The following is a 23,658-nucleotide window of genomic DNA, read 5'->3' as shown; positions in this document are numbered from 1 at the left end:
TGGGTCCCTTTAATTAAACCAGTGGTGGTACCCCTATATATATAGGGGTACCACCACTATATATATATATATATATATATATATATATATATATATATATATATATATATATATATATATATATATATATATATATATATATATATATATATATATATATATAGGGGTACCACCACTGGTTTAATTAAAGGGACCCACATCCTCGAAGAAGAAAATAAATAGTGTTCAGAGAAGACCTTGTGGATTCTCACTGAATACTTTAATCTTTTCCTCTCCTACCACCCCTATTATTTATATATATACACATATCCGAACAAGCCTGAATGGTCCCCAGAAAGCTGTTTAAATGATAGCATAAAACTCTGTTTAGTGTTTACGGGTTATAGTTGTGTGTGTGTAAACTAAAGTCTTTGAAAATGTAATAAGTTATTACGAAACACATTCAGTAAACACTTAATGAGTTGTAAACTGAATATTTAAGACACAATACGTTGTTGATGATGATAGTAATATTTTAAGATTGGGAAACTTTAAACTAAACTAAATGAGCACACAGGAAGTGATTTTCCACGTTCAGTGAACACTTACTGAGTTGTAAACTGAATGCCTGAGCCACCCAGTACAGGGTTGATGCTAGTAGTATAATATTTTACGACGGAAAAACTTAAAACTAAACAGAAATGAGCACACACGAAGTGATTCCCGCGTTCAGTAAACACTTACTGAGTTGTAAACTGAACGTCTAAGACACATTAAGACAGTAACGTCTTCTAGCCACTAAGTTTACTAAGTGATGTGCCATGTGGTGACACTTCTCAGGTCTATGTGTCGGTATGTGGTCCTGGTCCGTACCACTCTAGAAGGTAAGGGAGGGGTGGGAGAGGGGTGCCCCACTCACCCACCCTGTTTACAAAACAGTTCGGCTAAATTCTCACCCTCATTTGTACACACCGCTCCTAGTACAGTTCACGGCTCCTATGTGATCTGTTGGTATGTGGTGAGAACCTCATGTCTATGTGGTCGTGTGATGCTGCTGAGTATGTACAGCTCTGGAAGCTACGTGTGGGAGTGTGGACTGAGGAAGTGTGTGGAATTGTCAATTGACTGATTGATGATGACTGTCACCTGCATGGGAGGGTGAGGGGGAGGCTGCGTCATATAACCTTACCTCCTTAATGCGAACACAGACCACTCAAGCGTCAGGGCATAACATGGAGGAGCCCCATCGCTCCTAGTACAGTTCTCATACATTGCGTTATGTGGTCTGCCTGCTGCTATGTGCCGGTGTGAGCTGTGTCAGGAGTATGGTACGCGGTATTGCTGTCACTCCCAGCAGTGTGGTGGTGGTGTTGGTATGTGGTATGTCCTGCTATGTGGATGGAGGGAGAGGGGAGGGCGTGACTGACTATGTTAGAGGTTGATGATGACATTCGCAACAGTTAGGCCTCAGCCTTTGAAGAGGTAACCCATGTGGACATGTGGTGTCACTCCTCATAGCTATGTGGTAGGTATAGCCCGCATATCCTTAGCGCTCTGGAAGCAGGGAGGGTACATAAAACTGTCATTCTTTAAGAAAAAATAATGACTACTTTCACACACAAACCCACTGCCAGCTGTTACCTCCCTTTCCCCTCCTTCTCCCCCTCCAATCTTAAGACTCTGGTCTCTCACGCTCCCCTCAACACTTACAGCCCATGTAGGGGGAATTAATGGACGTCATTGATCTCCTCTCAGGTATGGGGGCTCCCCCTCCCTCCACAACATAACCTACATACTCCAATACCCATCTTAAGACTATGCTCTCCTTCACTCAACATACTAAAATCTATCTACACACACACACACACGCACACATACACACACACACACACACACACACACACACACACACACACACACACACACACACACACACACACACACACACACACACACACACACACACACACACACACACACACACACACACACACACACGCACACACACGCACACACACACACACACACACACACACACACACACACACACACACACACACACACACACACACACACACACGCACGCACACGCACACGCGCACACACGCGCGCACACACACACGCGCACACACACGCATGCACACACACACACACACACACACGCACACACACGCGCACCTGGACCAAAGAGCCAAAGCTCAACCCCCGCAAGCACAAATAGGTGAGTACTCACGCGCACACGCACGCGCACACGGGGACACAGGTGGAAACTGAGCGCCCAAATGAGCCACAGAGATATTAGAAAGAACTTTTTTAGTGTCAGAGTGGTTGACAAATGGAATGCATTAGGAAGTGATGTGTTGGATTCTGACTCCATACACAGTTTCAAGTGTAGATATGATAGAGCCCAATAGGCTCAGGAATCTGTACACCTGTTGATTGATGGTTGAGAGGCGGGACCAAAGAGCCAGAGCTCAACCCCCGCAAACACAACTAGGTGAGTACAACTAGGTGAGTACACACACACACACACACACAACATACCTGTTGATTGACGGTTGAGAGGCGGGACCAAAGAGCCACAGCTCAACCCCCGCAAACACAACTAGGTGAGTACAACTAGGTGAGTACACACACACACAACATACCTGTTGATTGACCGTTGAGAGGCGGGACCAAAGAGCCAGAGCTCAACCCCCGCAAGCACAAATAAGTGAGTACAACTAGGTGAGTACACACACACACACACACACAACATACCTGTTGATTGACGGTTGAGAGGCGGGACCAAAGAGCCAGAGCTCAACCCCGCAAACACAACTAGGTGAGTACAACTAGGTGAGTACACACACACACAACATACCTGTTGATTGACGGATGAGAGGCGGGACCAAAGAGCCAGAGCTCAACCCCCGCAAGCACAAATAGGTGAGTACAACTAGGTGAGTACACACACACACACACACACACACACACACACACACACACACACACACACACACACACACACACACACACACACACACACACACACACACACACACACAGTGAACCAAGGGAAAGAGCACAAGAAGTGAACCCAGATGTAATTGGACTCACTGAAACAAAACTCTCTGGAATCATAACGAATGCCGTGTTTCCCCAGGAGTACACAATAATAAGGAAAGAGAGGGAAGGTAGGGGAGGAGGAGGAGGAGTGGCCCTACTCATGAGAAAGGAATGGAATTTTAAGAAGATGGCTATCCCGGGCTGTGAGGGTTTCAGAGACTACATAGCAGGCACCATGACAATGGGAGGACCAAGGATAGTAGTAGCAGTAATATTTAACCCTCCACCAAATGACAGAAGACCCAGTCAAGAGCACAAAAGCAACAACATGGCAGTTAACACTATAATTGAGAGGGCAGCCTCTTCTGCCTGTAGAAATAGATCCCACCTGCTCATCATGGGGGACTTCAATCACGGCAGGATTGATTGGGAGAACAAGGAACCGCATGGAGGCGAGGATACGTGGAGAGCCAAACTACTGGAGGTGGCGACTAGAAACTTCTTAACCCAGCATGTCAGTGAACCCACAAGGATGAGAGGAAATGACAAACCAGCGAGACTCGACCTGGTTTTCACCCTGAACGACTCTGACATAAGAGAAATCAGTTTTGAGGACCCAGTAGGAATGAGCGACCACAGTGTATTGGTGTTTAAGTACCTGATTGAAGAAGGGTTATTGAACTCGAGGAGGGATACCGAAACCAAAAGGTTAGCATACCGAAAGGGAAACTATGAGGAGATAAGAAAATGCCTAGCAGATATAGCATGGGAAACAGAGCTCAGGGAAAAGACGGCCCAAGATATGATGGAATACATCACGCAAAAATGCAAGGACGCAGCAAACAAGTTTGTCCCAGTCCAAAAGGAAAACAGTGATATGCCCGAAACGCTTTGCGTAATAGTGGCTTTAGGCATTGTATGTACTAGCTATACCTATAAGTTAAACAATCCTTGTAAATATTTATTGTATGTATGTACCTTACCTAAATAAAATTGTATTGTATTGTATTGTATTGAAATGAAGATGAGAAACCCATGGTTTAATCAGAGATGTAGGCTAGCTAAGCAGCAAAGTAAAAGGGCATGGAGAAACTATAGGAATAACAGGACACTGGAGAGCAGAGAAAGATACCAGAATGCCAGGAATGAATATGTTAGGATGAGAAGAGAGGCAGAAAGACAATACGAAAATGACATCGCAAGCAAGGCAAAGACTCAGCCTAAATTGCTGCATAGCCACACCAGGAGAAAAACCACAGTAAAGGAACAGGTTATGAAATTACGGATAGGGGCAGAAGGATTCACTACAAACGACAAGGAAGTGTGTGAGGAACTGAATAAGAAATTCCAAGAGGTCTTCACCTTAGAGCAAGGAGAAATCCCAGAGATAAGAGAGGGAATAGCTAACCAGGAACCACTAGAAGAGTTTGAGATTACCAGCGGGGAAGTAAGGAAGTGTTTACTAGAATTGGATGTGACAAAGGCTATAGGCCCAGATGGAATCTCCCCATGGATACTAAAGGAAGGAGCAGAAGAACTGTGCCTCCCACTCTAAATGGTGTATAACAAATCACTGGCAACAGGGGAACTGCCAGAAATTTGGAAAGCAGCTAACGTAGTCCCGATATACAAGAAAGGGGATAGACAGGAGGCACTGAATTACAGACCAGTGTCCCTAACCTGCATACCATGCAAGATGATGGAGAAGATTGTGCGAAGAAAGCTAGTGGAGCACCTGGAGCGAAAGAGCTTTGTAACACAGCATCAACATGGATTCAGGGATGGCAGGTCCTGCCTCACAGGGTTACTTGAATTCTACGACCAGGCAACAAAAATAAGGCAAGGAAGAGAAGGGTGGGCAGACTGCATATTTTTGGATTGTCAGAAAGCCTTTGACACAGTGCCACACAAGAGGCTAGTGAAAAAACTGGAGATGCAGGCTGGAGTGAAAGGGAAGGTACTCCGTTGGATACAGGAGTACCTAAGTAACAGGAGACAACGAGTCAGTGTGAGGGGTGAGGTCTCAGATTGGCGAGACGTTACGAGTGGAGTACCGCAGGGGTCAGTCCTTGGACCTATACTGTTTCTGATATATGTAAATGATCTTCCAGAGGGTATAGAATCGTTTCTCTCAATGTTTGCCGATGATGCAAAAATTATGAGGAGGATTGAAACTGAGGACGATAGTAGGAGGCTACAAGATGACCTAGACAGACTGAGTGAATGGTCTAACAAATGGCTGTTGAAGTTCAACCCGAGTAAATGCAAAGTAATGAAACTAGGTGGTGGAAATAGGAGGCCAAACACAGGATACAGAATAGGAGATGAAGTACTTAATGAAACGAACAGAGAGAAAGATCTAGGAGTTGATATCACACCAAACCTGTCTCCTGAAGCCCACATAAAAAGAATAACGTCTGCGGCATATGCGAGGCTGGCTAACATCAGAACAGCGTTCAGGAACCTGTGTAAGGAATCATTCAGAATCTTGTACACCACATATGTAAGACCAATCCTGGAGTATGTGGCCCCAGCATGGAGCCCGTACCTTGTCAAACACAAGAAGAAGCTGGAAAAAGTCCAAAGGTATGCCACTAGACTAGTCCCAGAACTAAGAGGCATGAGTTACGAGGAAAGGCTGCGGGAAATGCACCTTACGACACTGGAAGACAGAAGAGTAAGGGGAGACATGATCACAACCTACAAAATCCTCAGAGGAATCGACCGGGTAAACAAGGATAAATTATTCAACACTGGTGGGACGCGAACAAGGGGACACAGGTGGAAACTGAGTACCCACATGAGCCACAGAGACGTTAGAAGGAACTTTTTCAGTGTCAGAGTAGTTAACGGATGGAATGCACTAGGCAGTGATGTGGTGGAGGCTGACTCCATACACAGTTTTAAATGTAGATATGATAGAGGCCAGTAGGCTCAGGAATCTGTACACCAGTCGATTGACAGTTGAGAGGCGGGACCAAAGAGCCAAAGCTCAACCCCCGCAAGCACAAATAGGTGAGTACACACACACACACGCACACATACACGCACATACACACAGGAATAACTCTACAGCACATACTCTTATATATATTCACCTTCTCTTCTCCTCCTCCTCCTCCCTACATGACCGCATACCAACCACATAGCTTCCAGCCCCTACCCAACATGACGCTGTCTCAAGTGACGCATGGCCGGACGCCACGCGTCAGCCATGCGCCAAAACATCCGGAGAAGCCCAAGAAACCGTTCTCCTATTCATTACTCTACCCACATACTCCACATACCCTCCTACCTCACCCCCCCAACATAACCCCCCCCCCCCCCCATCAATCCTTACCGCGTAACAAGACACTGGACGCTCACACGCATCCGACACGCGCCAAACATCCGGCAAAAATTCCCCCACATACCGGAAGGCTTACATTCCTTGCACCAGCTGCCCACCTGGGCCAACTAGGCCCACCTGGGCAGATGGTGCGCACTGTTCTAGTTTCAATTTATGCTACTCACGCGTGACGTGAAAACTTGGTCATCACGTAGTTTACACATCACACGTGACGTGTACCCGTGTCTGGATGAATGGGTAACTGCCTGCCAATACTGTAGGAGTAAAATATATTTGTGTTCGTATTACCTAGTGACTGGTTCATTGGAGTCGACCTCCTGGTAAAAGTGAAACTTCGCCAACGTCAGTAATGTATGGAGGTCTCCTAGCCCGGATAACGTCTCCCAGCCAGGGTAACGTCTTATAGACATTGTAACGTCTCGTAGCCAAGGTAACGTCTCCTAGCCATGGTAACGTATACTAGCCAGGGTGACGTCTCCTGGCCAAGGTAACGTCTCCTAGCCAAGGTAACGTCTCCTGGTAAGGCTAACGTCTCCTAGCCATGGTAAAGTCTCCTAGCCAGGTTAACGTCTCCTAAACGGTGTAACGTCTCCTAGCCAGAGTAACATCTCGTAGCCAGGGTAACGTCTCATACCGAGGGTAACTTCTCCTAGCCAAGGTAACGTCTCCTACCCAGGGTAACGTTTCCTAGTAAGGGTAACGTCTCCGAGCCTGGGTAACGTCTTCTAGCCAGAGGTAACGTCTCCTAGCCAGAGGTAACGTCTCCTAGCCAGGGTAACGTCTCCTAGTAAGTGTCATGTCTCCTAGCGAAGGTAACGTCTTCTAGCCATGGGTAACGTCTCCTAGCAAGGGGTAACGTCACCTAGCCAAGGTAACGTCTCCTAGCCTAGAAAACGTCTTCTAGCTAAGGTAACGTCTCATAGCCATGGTAATGTCTCCTACCCAAGGTAACGTCTCCTAGCAATGGTAACGTCTCCTAGCCAGGGTAACGTCTCCTAGCAAGGGTAACGTCTCCTAGAAAGGGTAACGTCTCCGAGCATGGGTAACGTCTCCTAGCCAGGATAACGTCTCCTAGCCAGGGTAACGTCTCCAAGCCAGGGTAACGTCTCCTACGCAGGGTAACGTCTCCTAGCCAGGATAAGGTCTCCTAGCAAGGGTAACGTCTCCTTGCCAGGGTAACGTCTCCTAGCCAAGGTAAAGTCTCCTAGCCAGGGTAACGTCTACTAGCCAGGATAACGTCTCCTATCCAAGGTAACGTCTCCTAGCCAAGGTAATGTCTCCTAGCCAGGGTAACGTCTCCTAGCGAGCGTAACATCTTCTAGCAAGGGTAACATCTCCTAGCCAGGGTAACGTCTCCTAGGCAGGATAACGTCTCCTAGTAAGGGTCACGTCTCCTAGCCAAGATAACGTCTTCTACCCACGGGTAACGTCTCCTAGCCAGGGGTAACGTCTCCTAGCCAGGATATTGTCTCCTAGCCAGGGTAACGTCTCCTATCCAAGGTAACGTCTCCTATCCAAGGTAACGTCTCATAGCCATGGTAACGTCTCCTAGCCAGGGTAACGTCTCCTAGCCAGCGTAACATCTTCTAGCCATGGAAACGTCTACTAGCCTATGTAACGTCTCCTAGCCAGGGGTAACGTCTCCTAACCAGGGTAACGTCTCATAGCAAGGGTAACATCTCCTAGCCAGGGTTTCGTCTCCTAGCCAGTGTAACGTCTCCTGTCAATGGTAACGTGTCCTTGGCAAGATAACGTCTCCTAGCCAAGGTTACGTCTCATAGCAAGGGTAACATCTCCTAGCCAGGGTTTCGTCTCCTAGCCAGTGTAACGTTTCTTTGCCACGTAACGTCTCCTAGGCAGGGTAACGTCTCTTAACCGGAATAACGCCTCCTACCCGGGGTAACGTCTCCTAGGCAGGGTAACGTCTCCTAGCCACGGTAACGTCTCCTAGCCACGGTAACGTCTCCTAGCCAAGGTAATGTCTCCTAGCCAGGGTAACGTCTCCTAGCCAAGGTAGCATCTCCTAGCCAGGATATTGTCTCCTAGCCAGGGTAACGTCTCCTAGCCAAGGTAACGTCTCCTAGCCAAGGTAACGTCTCCTAGCCAGGGTAACGTCTCCTAGCGAGCGTAACATCTTCTAGCAAGGGTAACATCTCTTAGCCAGGGTAACGTCTCCTAGGCAGGATAGCGTCTCCTAGCCTGGGTAACGTCTCTTAACCAAGGTAACATCTTCTAGCCAAGGTAACGTCTCCTAGCCAAGGTAACGTCTCCTAGCCAGGGTAACGTCTCCTTGCCAGGGTAACGTCTCCTAGCTAAGGTAACGTCTCCTAGCTAGGGTAAAGTCTCCTAGTAACGGTAACGTCTCCTAGCCAGGATAACGTCTCTTTGCAGGGGTAAGGTCTCCTAGCCAGGGTAACGTCTCTTAATTGGAATAACGTCTCCTACCCGGGGTAACGTCTCCTAGGCAGGGTAACGTCTCCTAGCCACGGTAACGTCTCCTAGCCAAGGTAATGTCTCCTAGCCAGGATAACGTCTCCTAGCCAGGGTAACATCTCCTAGCCAGGGTAACGTCTCCTAGCCAGGGTAACGTCTCCTAGCCAAGGTAGCATCTCCTAGCCAGGATATTGTCTCCTAGCCAGGGTAACGTCTCCTAGCCAAGGTAACGTCTCCTAGCCAAGGTAACGTCTCCTAGCCAGGGTAACGTCTCCTAGCCAGGGTAACGTCTCCTAGCCAGCGTAACATCTTCTAGCCATGGAAACGTCTACTAGCCTATGTAACGTCTCCTAGCCAGGGGTAACGTCTCCTAACCAGGGTAACGTCTTATAGTAATGGTAACGTCTCCTAGGCAAGATAACGTCTCCTAGCCAAGGTAACGTCTCATAGCAAGGGTAACATCTCCTAGCCAGGGTATTGTCTCCTAGCCAGGGTAACGTCTCCTAGCCAAGGTAACGTCTCACGGGGGAGATACCAGATGCACTTATGAGACAGATCATTTCATTGGCAAAGAATTACAGACCAGTTGCACTAACATCACACATCATAAAAGTATTTGAGAGAGTGATTAGGAGTCAGGTCACCAATTTCATGGAGACCAATGACCTTCACAACCCAGGCCAACATGGATTTCGAGCGGGAAGATCGTGGCTCTCACAGCTACTTGAGCACTACGACAAAGTCACTGAGGCATTAGAAGAGAAACAGAATGCTGATGTGATATACACGGACTTCGCAAAGGTTTTCGATAAATGTGACCATGGCGTGATAGCACACAAAATGAAGTCAATGGGAATAACCGGTAAAGTAGGACGCGGATACTCAGTTTTCTGTCAAATAGGACTCAGCGAGTAACGGTCAACCATATAAAATCTAGTCCAAGTGCAGTTAAAAGCTCTGTACCTCAGGGTACAGTCCTTGCACCGCTGCTTTTCCTTATTCTCATATCAGATATAGACAAAAATACAAGTCACAGCTTCGTATCATCCTTTGCAGATGACACAAAAACCAGTATGAAAATTACCTCGGCTGAAGACATTGAAAAACTTCAAGCTGATATTAATAAAGTTTTCGACTGGGCATCAGAAAATAACATGATGTTTAACAGTGATAAATTCCAGGTACTCAGGTACGGTAAAAATGAGGACCTTAAACATAATACAGAGTACAAAACACAATCAAATGTACCCATAGTAGGAAAACAGCATGTAAAGGATTTGGGAATAATAATGTCTGACGACCTAACGTTTAAGGAGCATAACCAAGCAAATATTGCGACAGCCAGAAAAATGATAGGATGGATTACAAGACCTTTCAAATCCAGAGATCCCATCACAATGGTTGTACTCTTCAAGTCACTTGTGTTGTCCCGTCTTGAGTACTGCTCAGTACTCACTTCCCCCTTCAGAGCAGGAGAGATTGCCGAAATAGAGGGAATACAGAGAACATATACGGCACGCATAGACGCAATAAAGCACCTAAATTATTGGGATCGTCTCAAAGCCCTCCAAATGTACTCACTAGAAAGAAGACGAGAGAGATATCAAATAATATACACCTGGAAGATACTGGAGGGCCAAGTACCAAATCTACGCAGTAAAATAACAACGTACTGGAGTGAACGATATGGAAGAAAATGTAGAATAGAACCAGTGAAGAGCAGAAGTGCCATAGGCACAATCAGAGAACACTGTATAAACATCAGAGGTTCGCGGTTGTTCAACACACTCCCAGCAAGCATAATAAATATTGCCGGAACAACCGTTGACATTTTCAAGAGGAAACTAGATTTATTCCTCCAAGGAGTGCCGAACCAACCGGGCTGTGGTGGGTATGTGGGCCTGCGGGCCGCTCCAAGCAACAGCCTGGTGGACCAAACTCTCACAAGTCAAGCCTGGCCTCGGACCGGGCTTGGGGAGTAGAACTCCCAGAACCCCATCAACCAGGTATCAACCAGGTATAGTACAGGTTACGTCTCCTAGCCTGGGTAACGTCTCTTAGCCAGGTAACGTCTCCTAGGCAGGGTAACGTCTCTTAGCCAAGGTAATGTCTCCTAGCCAAGGTAACGTCTCCTAGCCAGGTTAACGTCTCCTAGCCGGGGTAACATCTTTTGCCAGCGTAACGTCGCCTAGCCAAGGTAACGTCTCCTAGCCAAAGTAACGTTTCCTAGCCAGGGTAACGTCTCTTAGCCAAGGTAACGTCTTCTAACCAAGGTAACGTCTCCTAGCCAAGGTAACGTCTCCAACTAAACGTAACGTCTCCTAGCCAGGTTAACGTCTCCTAGCCGGGGTAACGTCTCCTAGCCAGGGTAACGTCTTCTAGCCGGGGTAACGTCTCCTAGCCGGGGTAACGTCTCCTACAGGGGTAACGTCTCCTACAGGGGTAACGTCTCCTAGCCAGGGTAACGTCTCCTAGCCAGCGTAACGTCTCCTAGCCAGGTTAACGTCTCCTAGCCAGGATAACAGCTCCTAGCCAGAGTAACATCTCCTAGCCAAGGTAACGTCTCCAAGCCAAGGTAGCATCTCCTAGCCAGGGTAACGTCTCCTAGTCAAGGTAACGTCTTATAGAAATGGTAACGTCTCCTAGCCAAAGTAACGTCTCCTAGTAAGGGTAACGTCTCGTAGTAAGGGTAACGTCTCCTAGCCAAGGTAACGTCTCCAAACCAGGGTAACGTCTCCTAGCCAGTGTAATGTCTCCTAGCCAGGGGTAACGTCTCCTAGCCAAACAAACCTCTCCTAGTCAAGGCAACGTCTCCTAACCATGGTAACGTCTCTTAGCCAAGGTAACGTCTCCTAGCTAATGTAACGTCTCCTAGCCAAAAAAACGTCTCCCAGCCAAGAAAACTTCTTCTAGCCAGGGTAACGTCTCCAAGCTAAGGTAACGTCTCCTAGTCAAGGAAACGTATCCTAGCCTGGGTAACGCCTCCTAGCGAAGGTAACGTCTCCAAACCAAAGTAACATCTCCTAGCCAGTGTAATGTCTCCTAGCCAAGGCAACGTCTCCTCGCCAGGGTAACGTCTATTAGTTAGGGTAACGTCTCCTAATAATGGTAACGTCTCCTAGCGAAAGTAACGTCTCCTAATACGGGTTACGTCTCCTTGCCAGGGCAAAGTCTCCTAGCCAGGGTAACGTCTCTTAGTAAGGGTAACGTCTCTTAGTAAGGGTAACGTCTCCTAGCCAAGGTAACGTCTCTTAGCCAAGGTAACGTCTCCTAGCCAGGATAACGTCTCCTAGCCAGGATAACGTCTCCTAGCCAGGGTAACATCTTCAAGCCAAGGTAACGTCTCCTAGCCAAGGTAACGTCTCGTAGTAAGGGTAACGTCTCCTAGTAAGGGTGACGTCTCCTAAACAGGGTAACGTCTCCTAGCCATGATAACGCCTCCTAGCCTGGGTAACGTCTCCTAGCCAAGATAACGTCTTCTTCCCAGGGGAAACGTCTCCTAGCCAAGGTAACGTGTCCTATCCAAGGTAACGTCTCCTATCCAAGGTAACGTCTTATAGCCATGGTAACATCTCCTAGCCAAGGTAACGTCTCCTAGCCAGGGAAACGTCTCCTAGCCAGGGTAACGTGTCCTAGCCTGGGTAACGTCTCTTAACCAAGGTAACGTCTCCTAGCCAAGGTAACGTGTCCTAGCCAGGGTAACATCTCCTAGCCAGGGTAACGTCCCCTAGCCAAGGTAACGTCTCCTAACCCAAGGTAACGTCTTCTAGCCAAGGTAACGTCTCCTAGCTAGGGTAAAGTCTCCTAGAAAGGGTAACGTCTCTTACCCAGATTAACGTCTCCTTGCCGTGGTAACGTCTCCTAGCCAGGGTAACGTCTCCTAGCCAGGGTAACGTCTCCTAGGCGAGTAACGTCTCCTAACCACGGTAACGTCTCCTAGCCAAGGTAACGTCTCCTAGCCAAGGTAACGTCTCCTAGCAGGATAACGTCTTCTAGCCAGGGTAACTTCTCCTAACCAGGGTAACGTCTCCTAGCCAAGGTAACGTCTCCTAGCCAAGTTAACGTCTCCTAGCCAGGGTAACATCTCTTAGCCAGATAACATCTCATAGGCATGGTAACGTCATTTAACCAAGGTAACGTCTCATAGTACAGGTTACGTCTCCTAGCCAAGGTGACGTCTCTTAACCAAGGTAACGTCTCCTAGCCAGGGTAACGTCTCCTAGCCAAGGTAACTTCTCGTAGTACAGGTTACGTCTCCTAGCCAAGGTGACGTCTCTTAGCCAAGGTAACGTCCCCTAGCTAAAGTAACGTCTCCTAGCTAGGGTAAAGTCTCCTAGAAAGGGTAACGTCTCCTACCCAGATTAACGTCTCCTTGCCGTGGTAACGTCTCCTAGCCAGGGTAACGTCTCCTAGCCAGATTAACGTCTACTAGCCACGGTAACGTCTCCTAGCCAAGGTAACGTGTCCTAGCCAAGGTAACGTGTCCTAGCCAGGATAACGTCTCCTAGCCGGGGTAACGTCTCCTAACCAGGGTAACGTCTCCTAACCAGGGTAACGTCTCCTAGCCAGAGTAACGTCTCCTAACCAGGGTAACGTCTCCTAGCCAAGTTAACGTCTCCTAGCCAGGGTAACGTATTCTAGCCACGGTAACGTCTCCTAGCCACGGTAATGTCTCCTAGACAAGGTAACGTCTCCTAGCCAGGATAACGTCAGTAGTAGGGAGTAAGAGCCACAGGCTCCTTTTTTTTTGGGGGGGAGAGGACCCCTGTGGACTGTAAGAGCCAGCGGCTCCTTTTTTTTTCAGGCCGGAGGATCCCTGTGGACTGTAAGAGCCAGCGGCTCCTTTTTTTTTTCTGGGAAATATCCCGCGTGTTAGCCAGGGTTTCAGGTAAATTTTTGTCAGTCACTGATTTTAGAAGTTGTTAAAGTTCTTATAATGAAAATAATTTCCGAGACTTAGAAGTTTGTTTAAGTCTTATGATGAAAATAATTTCCGAGACATAGAAGTTTGTTAAGGCCTTATGGGAGAAATTCAAATAACGTGTGTAGCACTTTAGGGCTTCCAGGAGAACTCTACGGACATATTTTACATGTTTTCAACTTACAAAATCGTCTATGTAAGCCTTAGTTATTCATATAAATTTAGAAAATCGCCTGTGTAAGTCATGGTTTTCAAGTCTCGTACATCACACCCCCCTCCCTCCCCCCCTTACCTCGCAATCTGTCGCCTCACCTGTGTTTACTTTAGACGTCAGCCAGCCAGTCGGCTCTTAATCTTATCTTATCTTATCCATAATATCTGGACCGTCCCTCCTCTCTCTCTCTCTCTCTCTCCTTTCATTCAGTTCAACTATTTTCCAACATCGTATGTTTGCTCCTTTTCATTAAGCAAGTCAGTATGTTTGCTCCTTTTCATTAAGCAAGTCAGTTTTACACAAATAAATCATGTTAGTAAGCAAGTTCTAGCTCACGTTCCCCACCTTAGTCCCCTGTCGTATAAAGAATACTATCATTCCAATCCCTCTAAAATTTAAAAATAATCATATTTCAAATGTAGTTCAATACAGTAATTAGTTACCAAGCTCCAGCTCTTGTCCTCCGCCTTAGCTCTCTCTCGTATCTTCGTTAGTATCAGTCCAATTTCCCTGAAATTTCTACCCTCTGTATTTCAGACATAGTTTAGTAAATGCAAACAATTATCAAACTCTAGCTCTTGTCCCCCAGCTTAGTTCATTTGTACAAAATCATTAGTAACAGTCCAATTTCCCTTAAATTGTTACCCTCTGTATTTCTGACACCGTAAATAAAATCAAAATAGTTATCGAGCTCCAGCTCTCGTCCCCGCCTTAATTCTCTTTCGTATCTTTGTAAATAACCCATCAATTTCCCTAAAATTAAAAGCAGACATACTTCAAAGTTAGTAAATAAGATCAAGTCAGTTACTGAGCTCCAGCTCTCGTCCCCGCCTTAGTTCTCTTTCATATCTTCGTTAGTATCAGTCCAATTTCCCTGAAATTTTTACCCTCTGTATTTCAGACATAGTAAATATGAAGTAAACAATTATAAAACTCTAGCTCTTGTCCTCTGTCCAAGCTCACTTTTGTAAAATCATTACTCTCAGTCCAAATCACCCAACTACATTTTCAGACATAGTAAATAAAAAACCAGTTCAGTTATTAAGTTTCAACTCTTGTGCCCCAGCTTAGTTCATTTGTACAAGTTCTTTATTTTCCAACTAAATCACCCTGAGATTTAAGATCACCGTATTTTCTAACGTAGTAAAATTAATCTGGACATTAGCCTTAGATCATCAGACATAAATATATTCGATCAAGTCCGTCTCCAGCGTATCTCTTATCCGAGTATACACATAACCCCAACCTGTTTAATTATCTTTCACCCCCTCCCACCTTCCTCCATCTCATCCAAGTCTCGTAAATTTAAAATGTAGCTGTTAATTTGCGTTCTTTCCCCGTTCATAGCATATTCTCTGTAAGTTCAGATCTGTACTTAGTCTTACATATTCTCTACTTCTTTCCAATTTTATACAAGACTTAAACAACTATTACCGTCTCCTCTATCTTATTTAAACATGAGTCATATGTAAATATACCCCGACTCTTTCCATCCAATACAAGTCCTAGCTTGTTCACCGCCCAACTCACTACGCTATTTCTACTCTACATGTTATAGCATGTTTTCCGCTCATCTTGGTACCAACCCTTACAATCTCTCTCTCATTCCTTTTACATGTCTCAGCATGTCTCAGCATGTTCGCCTCGCATCTTACTACGCTGTCTACTTTACATGTTGTAGCGTGTATTACTGTGTCCCATATCTTATTTAAACATGAGTCATATGTAAATATACCCGACTCTTTCCATCCAATACAAGTCCTAGCTTGTTCACCGCCCAACTCACTACGCTATTTCTACTCTACATGTTATAGCATGTTTTCCGCTCATCTTGGTACCAACCCTTACAATCTCTCTCTCATTCCTTTTACATGTCTCAGCATGTCTCAGCATGTTCGCCTCGCATCTTACTACGCTGTCTACTTTACATGTTGTAGCGTGTATTACTGTGTCCCATATCTTATTTAAACATGAGTCATATGTAAATATACCCGACTCCTTCCATCCATTACAAGTCCTAGCTTGTTCACCGCCCAACTCTCTACACTGTCTACTTTACATGTTGTAGCATGTTTTCCGCACATCTTGATACCATCCCTTACAATCTCTCAATCCTTTACACATCCCAACTTTCAACCCTTTCTTACAATTTTCCTCCATCCCTCCGCTACATGTTCTTACCCGTTCATTACAGTCCACTACTTATTCTCTAATCATCTCTGTACTAATTCTCAAAACTAGTTGGTTCTGTCATTTTAGTAAGTAAGTAAGTAGATCATCGTTATTAACAACGACAACAACAACAACAACAGTAACATTACTAATTCACAGTAAGTTACTACTGAGCATTTGGTAGTTATCCATTTTCAAATAATGTCAATATAAATCATTCTAAGACATCTTCGTACAATTAAAGATACTTGCCCGTGCACTAAGTCATTACTTACAGTAGCATCTTAAGGCATTGTTTTCGTAACTCAGTTTTATTAAACATACACCTTCATTAGTCAAAGGAAAACTTTTCAAGTCATTGTATTCAATATTTCCGTTAAACTTACTACATCATGTCATTATTCGGTTTCATAATTAAGTACTTGTTTCAGTCCTCCAATGTAATAAGCAAATTATTCTATTAAGGATAAAGAAATCTTATTTAGAAGAGGCATTAAGTTTATTACAACATTTAACGCATACAAGTGTTCTTAGTAGTTATACAGGTATTCAAGAAATCATAAGTGTTCTTAGTAGTTTTACAAGTGTTCAAGAAAATCATAAGTGTTCAAGAAGCAATTATATACAGTTATTCTTAGTAGTTATACAAGTGTTCAAGAAAAACATATACAAGTGTTCAAGAAATCATAAACACTATAGTCTTATATAGAAATAAACATTTGAATTTATAAAAGAATTATAAGTAAAACATGTATTTGATTTCACACAATGAAACTCACTATCCAGCAAGTTAAAAAATCCATCACATGCACAGCATCCCCCTTCCCCTTCTCCAAAATAGATTAGTTTTTGTCCCTTAAATTCCTTTAAAACATAGAAAGCATCGCTATAAACATTATCATCACGAATCAATTCAGGCCAGGACATTAGAAGTACTTCTCTGTCATTACAATAAGTCCTAACTGCTTCTACAGCATCCATTTGTTCAACCTCCATCCACTTACTCTCACCCATATTCGAGTAATTATCTGTAGCTCGTACCACATTAGTATGTCTTATCCTAATAAGATTTTCAATAAAGGCCATACCAGAGAAAACACCAAGTACAGGATCCTGTCCTATAAATCTCATCACTGCCTCTATTTCTATCTTTTGGGGGGTATGATATCCTATTTCTGGTCTCATCTTTATTAAATTTAACGGAAAAGATGGAAAGCTCTCCTCCATATGATCAATTAAACTCCAATGTTCATCTTCTTCTGTTTTAGGGTGAATAATACTAAGCTCTTTCACAGTCTTACTATTTACCTGCTGTTGCAGTTCATCCTGGCTCATTATAGTATACACTTCTCGTTCTTCAGAACTCAACTTATTAATAAACCAGTTTGCAGCATTTGGAGAACCAATTTCATCCACAAATTTTCTTATAAAAAATTTATCCTTTAAGTTACATCCTATAGGCACTTCTTCAAATTCTGGAAATATGTATTTAAAACGGGGTTTAGGTCTAAAAGTGCAAATTATTTTATCGCCTTTAAATAACAAAGAAATTTTCTTCATCTCGGCCTTACTAGGAGTTTTCGTCAGCAACAACACTTGACAATTCTCATGTTTCTTGAGTACATCTGTAACACTCTCTTTTAAGCTAAATAAGACTATGTCGCATTTTATCATTGGAAGTTCTTCTTTCAACTTTATAAAATCATGACCGATCAGTATCATTAAAACATTTTCACTTTTGCTAATAAACTTTGCTAGAGCTGGAACAATGTTCTCATGCGTACATTTATCAGTATGTGTCATCACTTTATAAGTCCGTTTTTCAGCCAGGGGCATATTCTTCCACAAAACAGTCGAAGCTGGACTTTGCCATATAGTTTCTGACACAAGATCAGGCATGCTTCCAAACCCTGGTAGACTCTTCACATCCATCACATGGGGTAGATCTTTAAACAAAGAAAAATACAATATTTAACACAGGGACTATTAAATAATCATAATATTTCAAAACTAAAAGATATTCAATAATAAGCAAAAATTATATCACAACAAATATAACGAGTACTGTAAGTACATCATACAATAATCACTTACTGTATACAGCAGCCATCGATCCGAGTATGTCTTCTCACTGCTGGACCGAGATGGGGAGTTTATGTCAAGATATATCCCGACCTAGCTTATCACATCGGAGATTGTTACGCTCCGCCCCCTCTCTCTTAGCTGTAGTTTCCAAATTAGTTATATGTATTATTTCAGATCTACTAGTTTTAACTACGACATTCTCTTCCGTTTATTAGATCTACCCTCTACTTGTTTCTTCTCTCTCCCAGTCCCCGTAACATCTTCTCCAAGAGGTATACGAACCATTAATAATTCTTTTTTATTATTCTTTAAAACATAAGCTAAATGGGCTAGTCCTGGAAAATAGTGTGTCTCCCATTCTTCTTGTTCTTCTTTACCCCATCCTATTCCGTCATTAAACCCAATACCATATGGAATAATTATACGCTGGATTAAATTATTATTTCTTGCCTGACAACAAATTTGCCTTATTGCAGATTTAAAACTCCAACGTTTAATAATATCTTTCTGTAATCCTAGATCTTCATTAGAGCTACTGTATTGAAGTCCTATAATATGAGGTTTTATTTCTGGTTCTGGAGATAAAGCAAGTACTATACCACCAGGAGTTATATTATTCTGTACCACTTCACACTCGGAAACTTTACTGTAAGGATATTTTTCCCATAACAGTTGTGCAAATCCACCAGATAAATTATGAGAATCGTAGACAAGACAGTCTCCAGGTTTTAGAATTTCATCACTAGTAAAATCAGCATCTATAATACACTTATTCAAACGCTTAAGCTTCACTTGCATGTACATAGAACAATCCATCTTGAAGTAAGACAGAAAAAGTTTCGTACCTCTTCCTATATACTCAGAAAAGTAGAGTTGACATTTAGACATTAAAAGGGAGAAAATAAACACACGAGTTTCTATTTTGTTATTTAATGTGTAAAAATGTACAATGTATTTAATTTGTAAAAATGTACAAAGTATAAATTATTTACAGACATTATTATTCCCAATCCATCTTCTCTTCTAAATTTGTAAAACTACTACTAACACACATTGTAACATTAGTATCAACAGACGTAGTAACATTAACAGGTGTTGAATTAATTGTATCAGACAACTTAGTGTTGATAGAAGGTGAACTAGCATCAGCGGTAGCAGGCGTAGCATCATCTTCAGGTGTCCTAGCAGCATCAGTAGCATTAGTTGTGGATCCATTTTGAAGAACAGCAATGTATGGAATCTTATTTTCAAAGATGCCGTGGGTGGATGACTGAGGAGGAACGATGTTTTCGGGACGTACTATGAAGAGTACAATACCTCGTTTTCGTAGTTTTTGTCCTATTTTCTCAAGTATAGGCAAATATTTACTTTCCCATACTGCGCAGTTGTCCAAATAACTTGACATGCCAAACCCATATGGAATAATAATTCTCTTAACACATCTTTTAAGAATGAAAACAAGGGCTTCCTTCAGAGCATTTTCAAACCAGCGCCATCTCTGATATTCTGTATCTTTTTCAAGTCCATCGTAAAAATGTTCATCTAAACTTCGTACTTCACACGGAGGATTTTCATATGCTGGTAAAGTTGCAGGTCTACTAGCAAACTGAGTCACTAAACCAATAATAAGGGGTAGATGGGGATCTTCATCCATCCTGTTGTTAAATTCAGGTGGTTCTCCAATATGTATACTACCAGGGTTACTGCGATAAGATACAACAGCCCTGTTTTTGTAAGGAAAGTTTTCACGATGTAATCTCGCATATGGGTAACGATCCCACAATCCTTGCACAATTTTACACATTTGTACACTCGTAGCATCAAGATCGTACAATAAACAGTCGTGATTATTGTAGACGGACAGGGAGGCAAAGTCTCCAATAATAGTCTTGATCTCCATAGCCTTGAATATCCAAGCTTGAAGTTGATTCTGACATCCAAGAAGAGGAGGACACCGTAAGAGATCACTCCGGGGGAAGCATATATACATCTTTAGGCTGCGCGTAGAAACACTGCGCACACAAAAGGTTGCCAAGTGTTACTTGCTCTTCCTCTGCATAATCTCCTCGTTAAACAGTAATTTAACTTCCACTCCGTAGGGTTTTAACTGTTTATACATATCTTCAATAACAGGAAGATAAGTATTTTCCCAAACTTTATCTCTTCGAACACATGTAATCCCAATTCCTGTTGGTATTATAACTCTCATAATTTGAGGAGAGCCCTTGATAAAGTTAAATAAATCTTTCATACCATTCTTGAAGTAGACGAGACGATTAATGGATGTATCTTCGTTTAATCCAGAGAGCATGTTTCTGTCTTTTGAGTTTTCTATAATTCCCTGAGCAATGTTATTACTTTCTATAGGTAATCCAATACCGTATTGTGTGGCTATAGCAACAATATACGGAAGATTTTCTCCTTTAGAGATATGAATTGTTCCTGGTACTGGACGATCTTCAGGGATACATCTCTTAAGACTGTACAAGGGTCGGCGAACGTTATAAGCATCAGCATGAGAATATTTCTTGGCTAAGTCTAGGGCCATTCCTCGGGGAACACAGGATATACAGTTCACTCCGTACACAATACAGGTTTCATTATTACAAAATGAATCGTCGGTTAAATAACCCTGACAAGTTGTCAGAACAGTATCCATGGTGAATTTTCTTCCTCGTAAGGTAGTAGATACGAACCAGATAGTCGTAATAATATCCCTAATGCGAGGTCCGCGCTCTTATATTGGGGGAAATGTAAAAGTTACCACTTATTTGAATATATTAATAAGGATTTTTGTTACCTTAGAGTGATATTATATATTACATTATAACTAATAGTATATTTCATTTTAGGATATAGATGCTTTAAGCATATATTTTAATTAGATTAAATAAGAATTTACTACTAAATTATATATATATATATCTATCATTATGTACGGCAGCTACGAATAATGACGTAACAGTATACTTTTAGCGAGATTGCCAAAGTGATGTATTTTTCTAATAAGTCTAATAAATAATGAAAGTAGTTTACTAAGTATTTATATAAGAGCTTTATTTAATTATGAAACTTTAAGGATTTTTAAGTAGATAAGTATTTAGAGGAAATTACTGTCTATTATAAATGGGGAAACTGTTAAATATGTAGCGATGTACGATACTTATTTTAGGGATATATATACTTGCTTATCCTACTCTAATAGCTAGTGCTGCCCTCACACGATGGATCCTTTGTGTGCCAGGAAGTTTTACAGTATAGAAAGCCTTAAATGTGCAGGAGTTAGACTACAAACATTTGTGGATTGGCCCATTAAGTGGTTAAACCCTATTGACTTAGTTGAAGATGGGTTCTATTACCTTCGCAATAGTGATTACTGTTTGTGTGCATTTTGTTATTGTATAGTAGGTGCATGGATTGTTGGTGATACCCCCAGAAGACGTCATAAGATCATTAATCAAGACTGTGCCTTTATTAGAGGCGAGAGGAGTGACAATGTTTCTTTAGAGGTGTCTGAGATAGCTTTCAAATATGGACTGGAATTTGTTTCCCATAAAATAGAACTGGGAAATAAGAAAATAAGTGGTAGTAGTAAGTATATATTCTTATGATGTATTCTTATACCAGTCTTATATACTCTGTACAAAACTTGATTGCTTAAATAGATACTTCTTATTCTTCTAAAGAATAATTTACGTAACTACGTTATATTTTTTTAGGTGGTGCTCCTCCTAAGGAAGATCTGGGATTGATCAAATTTAGGAAATCGCTGAATCCAGGATTGGTAACTTATAAATCTCGCCTAGAGACATTTGATATGACATGGCCTGGAAGCGTCAAGCAAACTTCTCATGAGCTGGCAGAAGCTGGTTTTTTTTACTGTGGTATGAAGTGTTTTAACTATTTTAAACTTAATAGAGTTATAAGTAAAGAAATAATGAATAATAGTTAAAAGATAGTAACGAGATAATGCTGGATTGTTTTATGGTTTTCAGGTATAAGTGACCACGTCTGCTGCTATCACTGCGCCTGTGGAATACGAAATTGGAGACCAGAAGATGATCCTTGGACGTTACATGCGAGATGTAGTCCAGAATGTGCTTACATTATTCTTGCAAGGGGCAAGGAATTTGTTAAGAATGCTAGATTGACAATACCATTACCTATAAAACCTATAGACAATGATTTAATTAATATCTTAATGGAGGGTATGGATAAGTTCAAACATCTGATTCATAAAAAATTAATACCTGTGGAGAGTATAAGATATGCTTTAAGTGAGTACCTTAAGGAATCCAGAGATTTGTTGCCTTTTATTATACAAAGTAGATGTCTAGAAATCGTGTTGAGGTATATGCAAGAGGGAACAGATATTTATTTACGGGTACGGGACTTAATTTATGAAGCAGTTGATGATAAAAAGGAACAAGAAGCTACGCTTGAAGATCTGGGATTGAAAACTTTACCGGAGACTTGTACTAACACTGATGAAAACAAGGACTGTATAGAACAATCTTGGGAAGAAGATATTTTATGCAGAGTTTGTATGGATAAAAATATAAATATTGTAATACTACCATGTAAACATATGGTGACATGCAGTGGTTGTCTTTTAGCTCTGAAATGCTGTCCAATTTGTAGAGGAAATATTTTATATATAATAAATCCAATTGCTTCTTGAACACTTATGATTTTCTTGAACACTTGTATAACTACTAAGAACACTTGTATATGATTTTCTTGAACACTTGTATAACTACTAAGAATACTTGTATATAATTGCTTCTTGAACACTTATGATTTCTTGAACACTTGTATAACTACTAAGAACACTTATGATTTCTTGAATACCTGTATAACTACTAAGAACACTTGTATGCGTTAAATGTTGTAATAAACTTAATGCCTCTTCTAAATAAGATTTCTTTATCCTTAATAGAATAATTTGCTTATTACATTGGAGGACTGAAACAAGTACTTAATTATGAAACCGAATAATGACATGATGTAGTAAGTTTAACGGAAATATTGAATACAATGACTTGAAAAGTTTTCCTTTGACTAATGAAGGTGTATGTTTAATAAAACTGAGTTACGAAAACAATGCCTTAAGATGCTACTGTAAGTAATGACTTAGTGCACGGGCAAGTATCTTTAATTGTACGAAGATGTCTTAGAATGATTTATATTGACATTATTTGAAAATGGATAACTACCAAATGCTCAGTAGTAACTTACTGTGAATTAGTAATGTTACTGTTGTTGTTGTTGTTGTCGTTGTTAATAACGATGATCTACTTACTTACTTACTAAAATGACAGAACCAACTAGTTTTGAGAATTAGTACAGAGATGATTAGAGAATAAGTAGTGGACTGTAATGAACGGGTAAGAACATGTAGCGGAGGGATGGAGGAAAATTGTAAGAAAGGGTTGAAAGTTGGGATGTGTAAAGGAT

At 42.3% G+C, this 23,658-nt stretch overlaps 2 protein-coding genes across 2 annotated transcripts; one reads left to right on the top strand and one right to left on the bottom strand.

Annotated features, from left to right (window-relative positions):
* Nucleotides 1-15,316: 15,316 nt before the first annotated feature.
* On the bottom strand, nucleotides 15,317-18,537 carry LOC138358660 (uncharacterized). The gene is made up of 2 exons (XM_069316737.1): nucleotides 18,211-18,537; nucleotides 15,317-18,062 (listed from the first exon to the last, which is right to left on the bottom strand). The coding sequence occupies exons 1-2, from the start codon at nucleotides 18,224-18,226 to the stop codon at nucleotides 16,810-16,812; spliced, it is 1,269 nt and encodes a 422-aa protein (XP_069172838.1). The 5' UTR covers nucleotides 18,227-18,537; the 3' UTR covers nucleotides 15,317-16,809.
* Nucleotides 18,538-21,410: 2,873 nt separating this feature from the next.
* Nucleotides 21,411-23,120, top strand: LOC138358659 (baculoviral IAP repeat-containing protein 8-like). The gene is made up of 3 exons (XM_069316736.1): nucleotides 21,411-21,792; nucleotides 21,921-22,085; nucleotides 22,197-23,120. Exons 1-3 carry the CDS (start codon nucleotides 21,426-21,428, stop codon nucleotides 22,880-22,882), a joined length of 1,218 nt encoding a protein of 405 aa, XP_069172837.1. The 5' UTR covers nucleotides 21,411-21,425; the 3' UTR covers nucleotides 22,883-23,120.
* Nucleotides 23,121-23,658: the final 538 nt, after the last annotated feature.

The sequence above is a fragment of the Procambarus clarkii genome, chromosome 85 (genome assembly GCF_040958095.1).
Source record: "Procambarus clarkii isolate CNS0578487 chromosome 85, FALCON_Pclarkii_2.0, whole genome shotgun sequence".
NCBI lineage: Eukaryota > Metazoa > Arthropoda > Malacostraca > Decapoda > Cambaridae > Procambarus > Procambarus clarkii.
The sequence above is the reverse complement of the archived record's forward strand: the minus strand, read 5'-3'. Positions and strand labels throughout refer to the sequence as shown.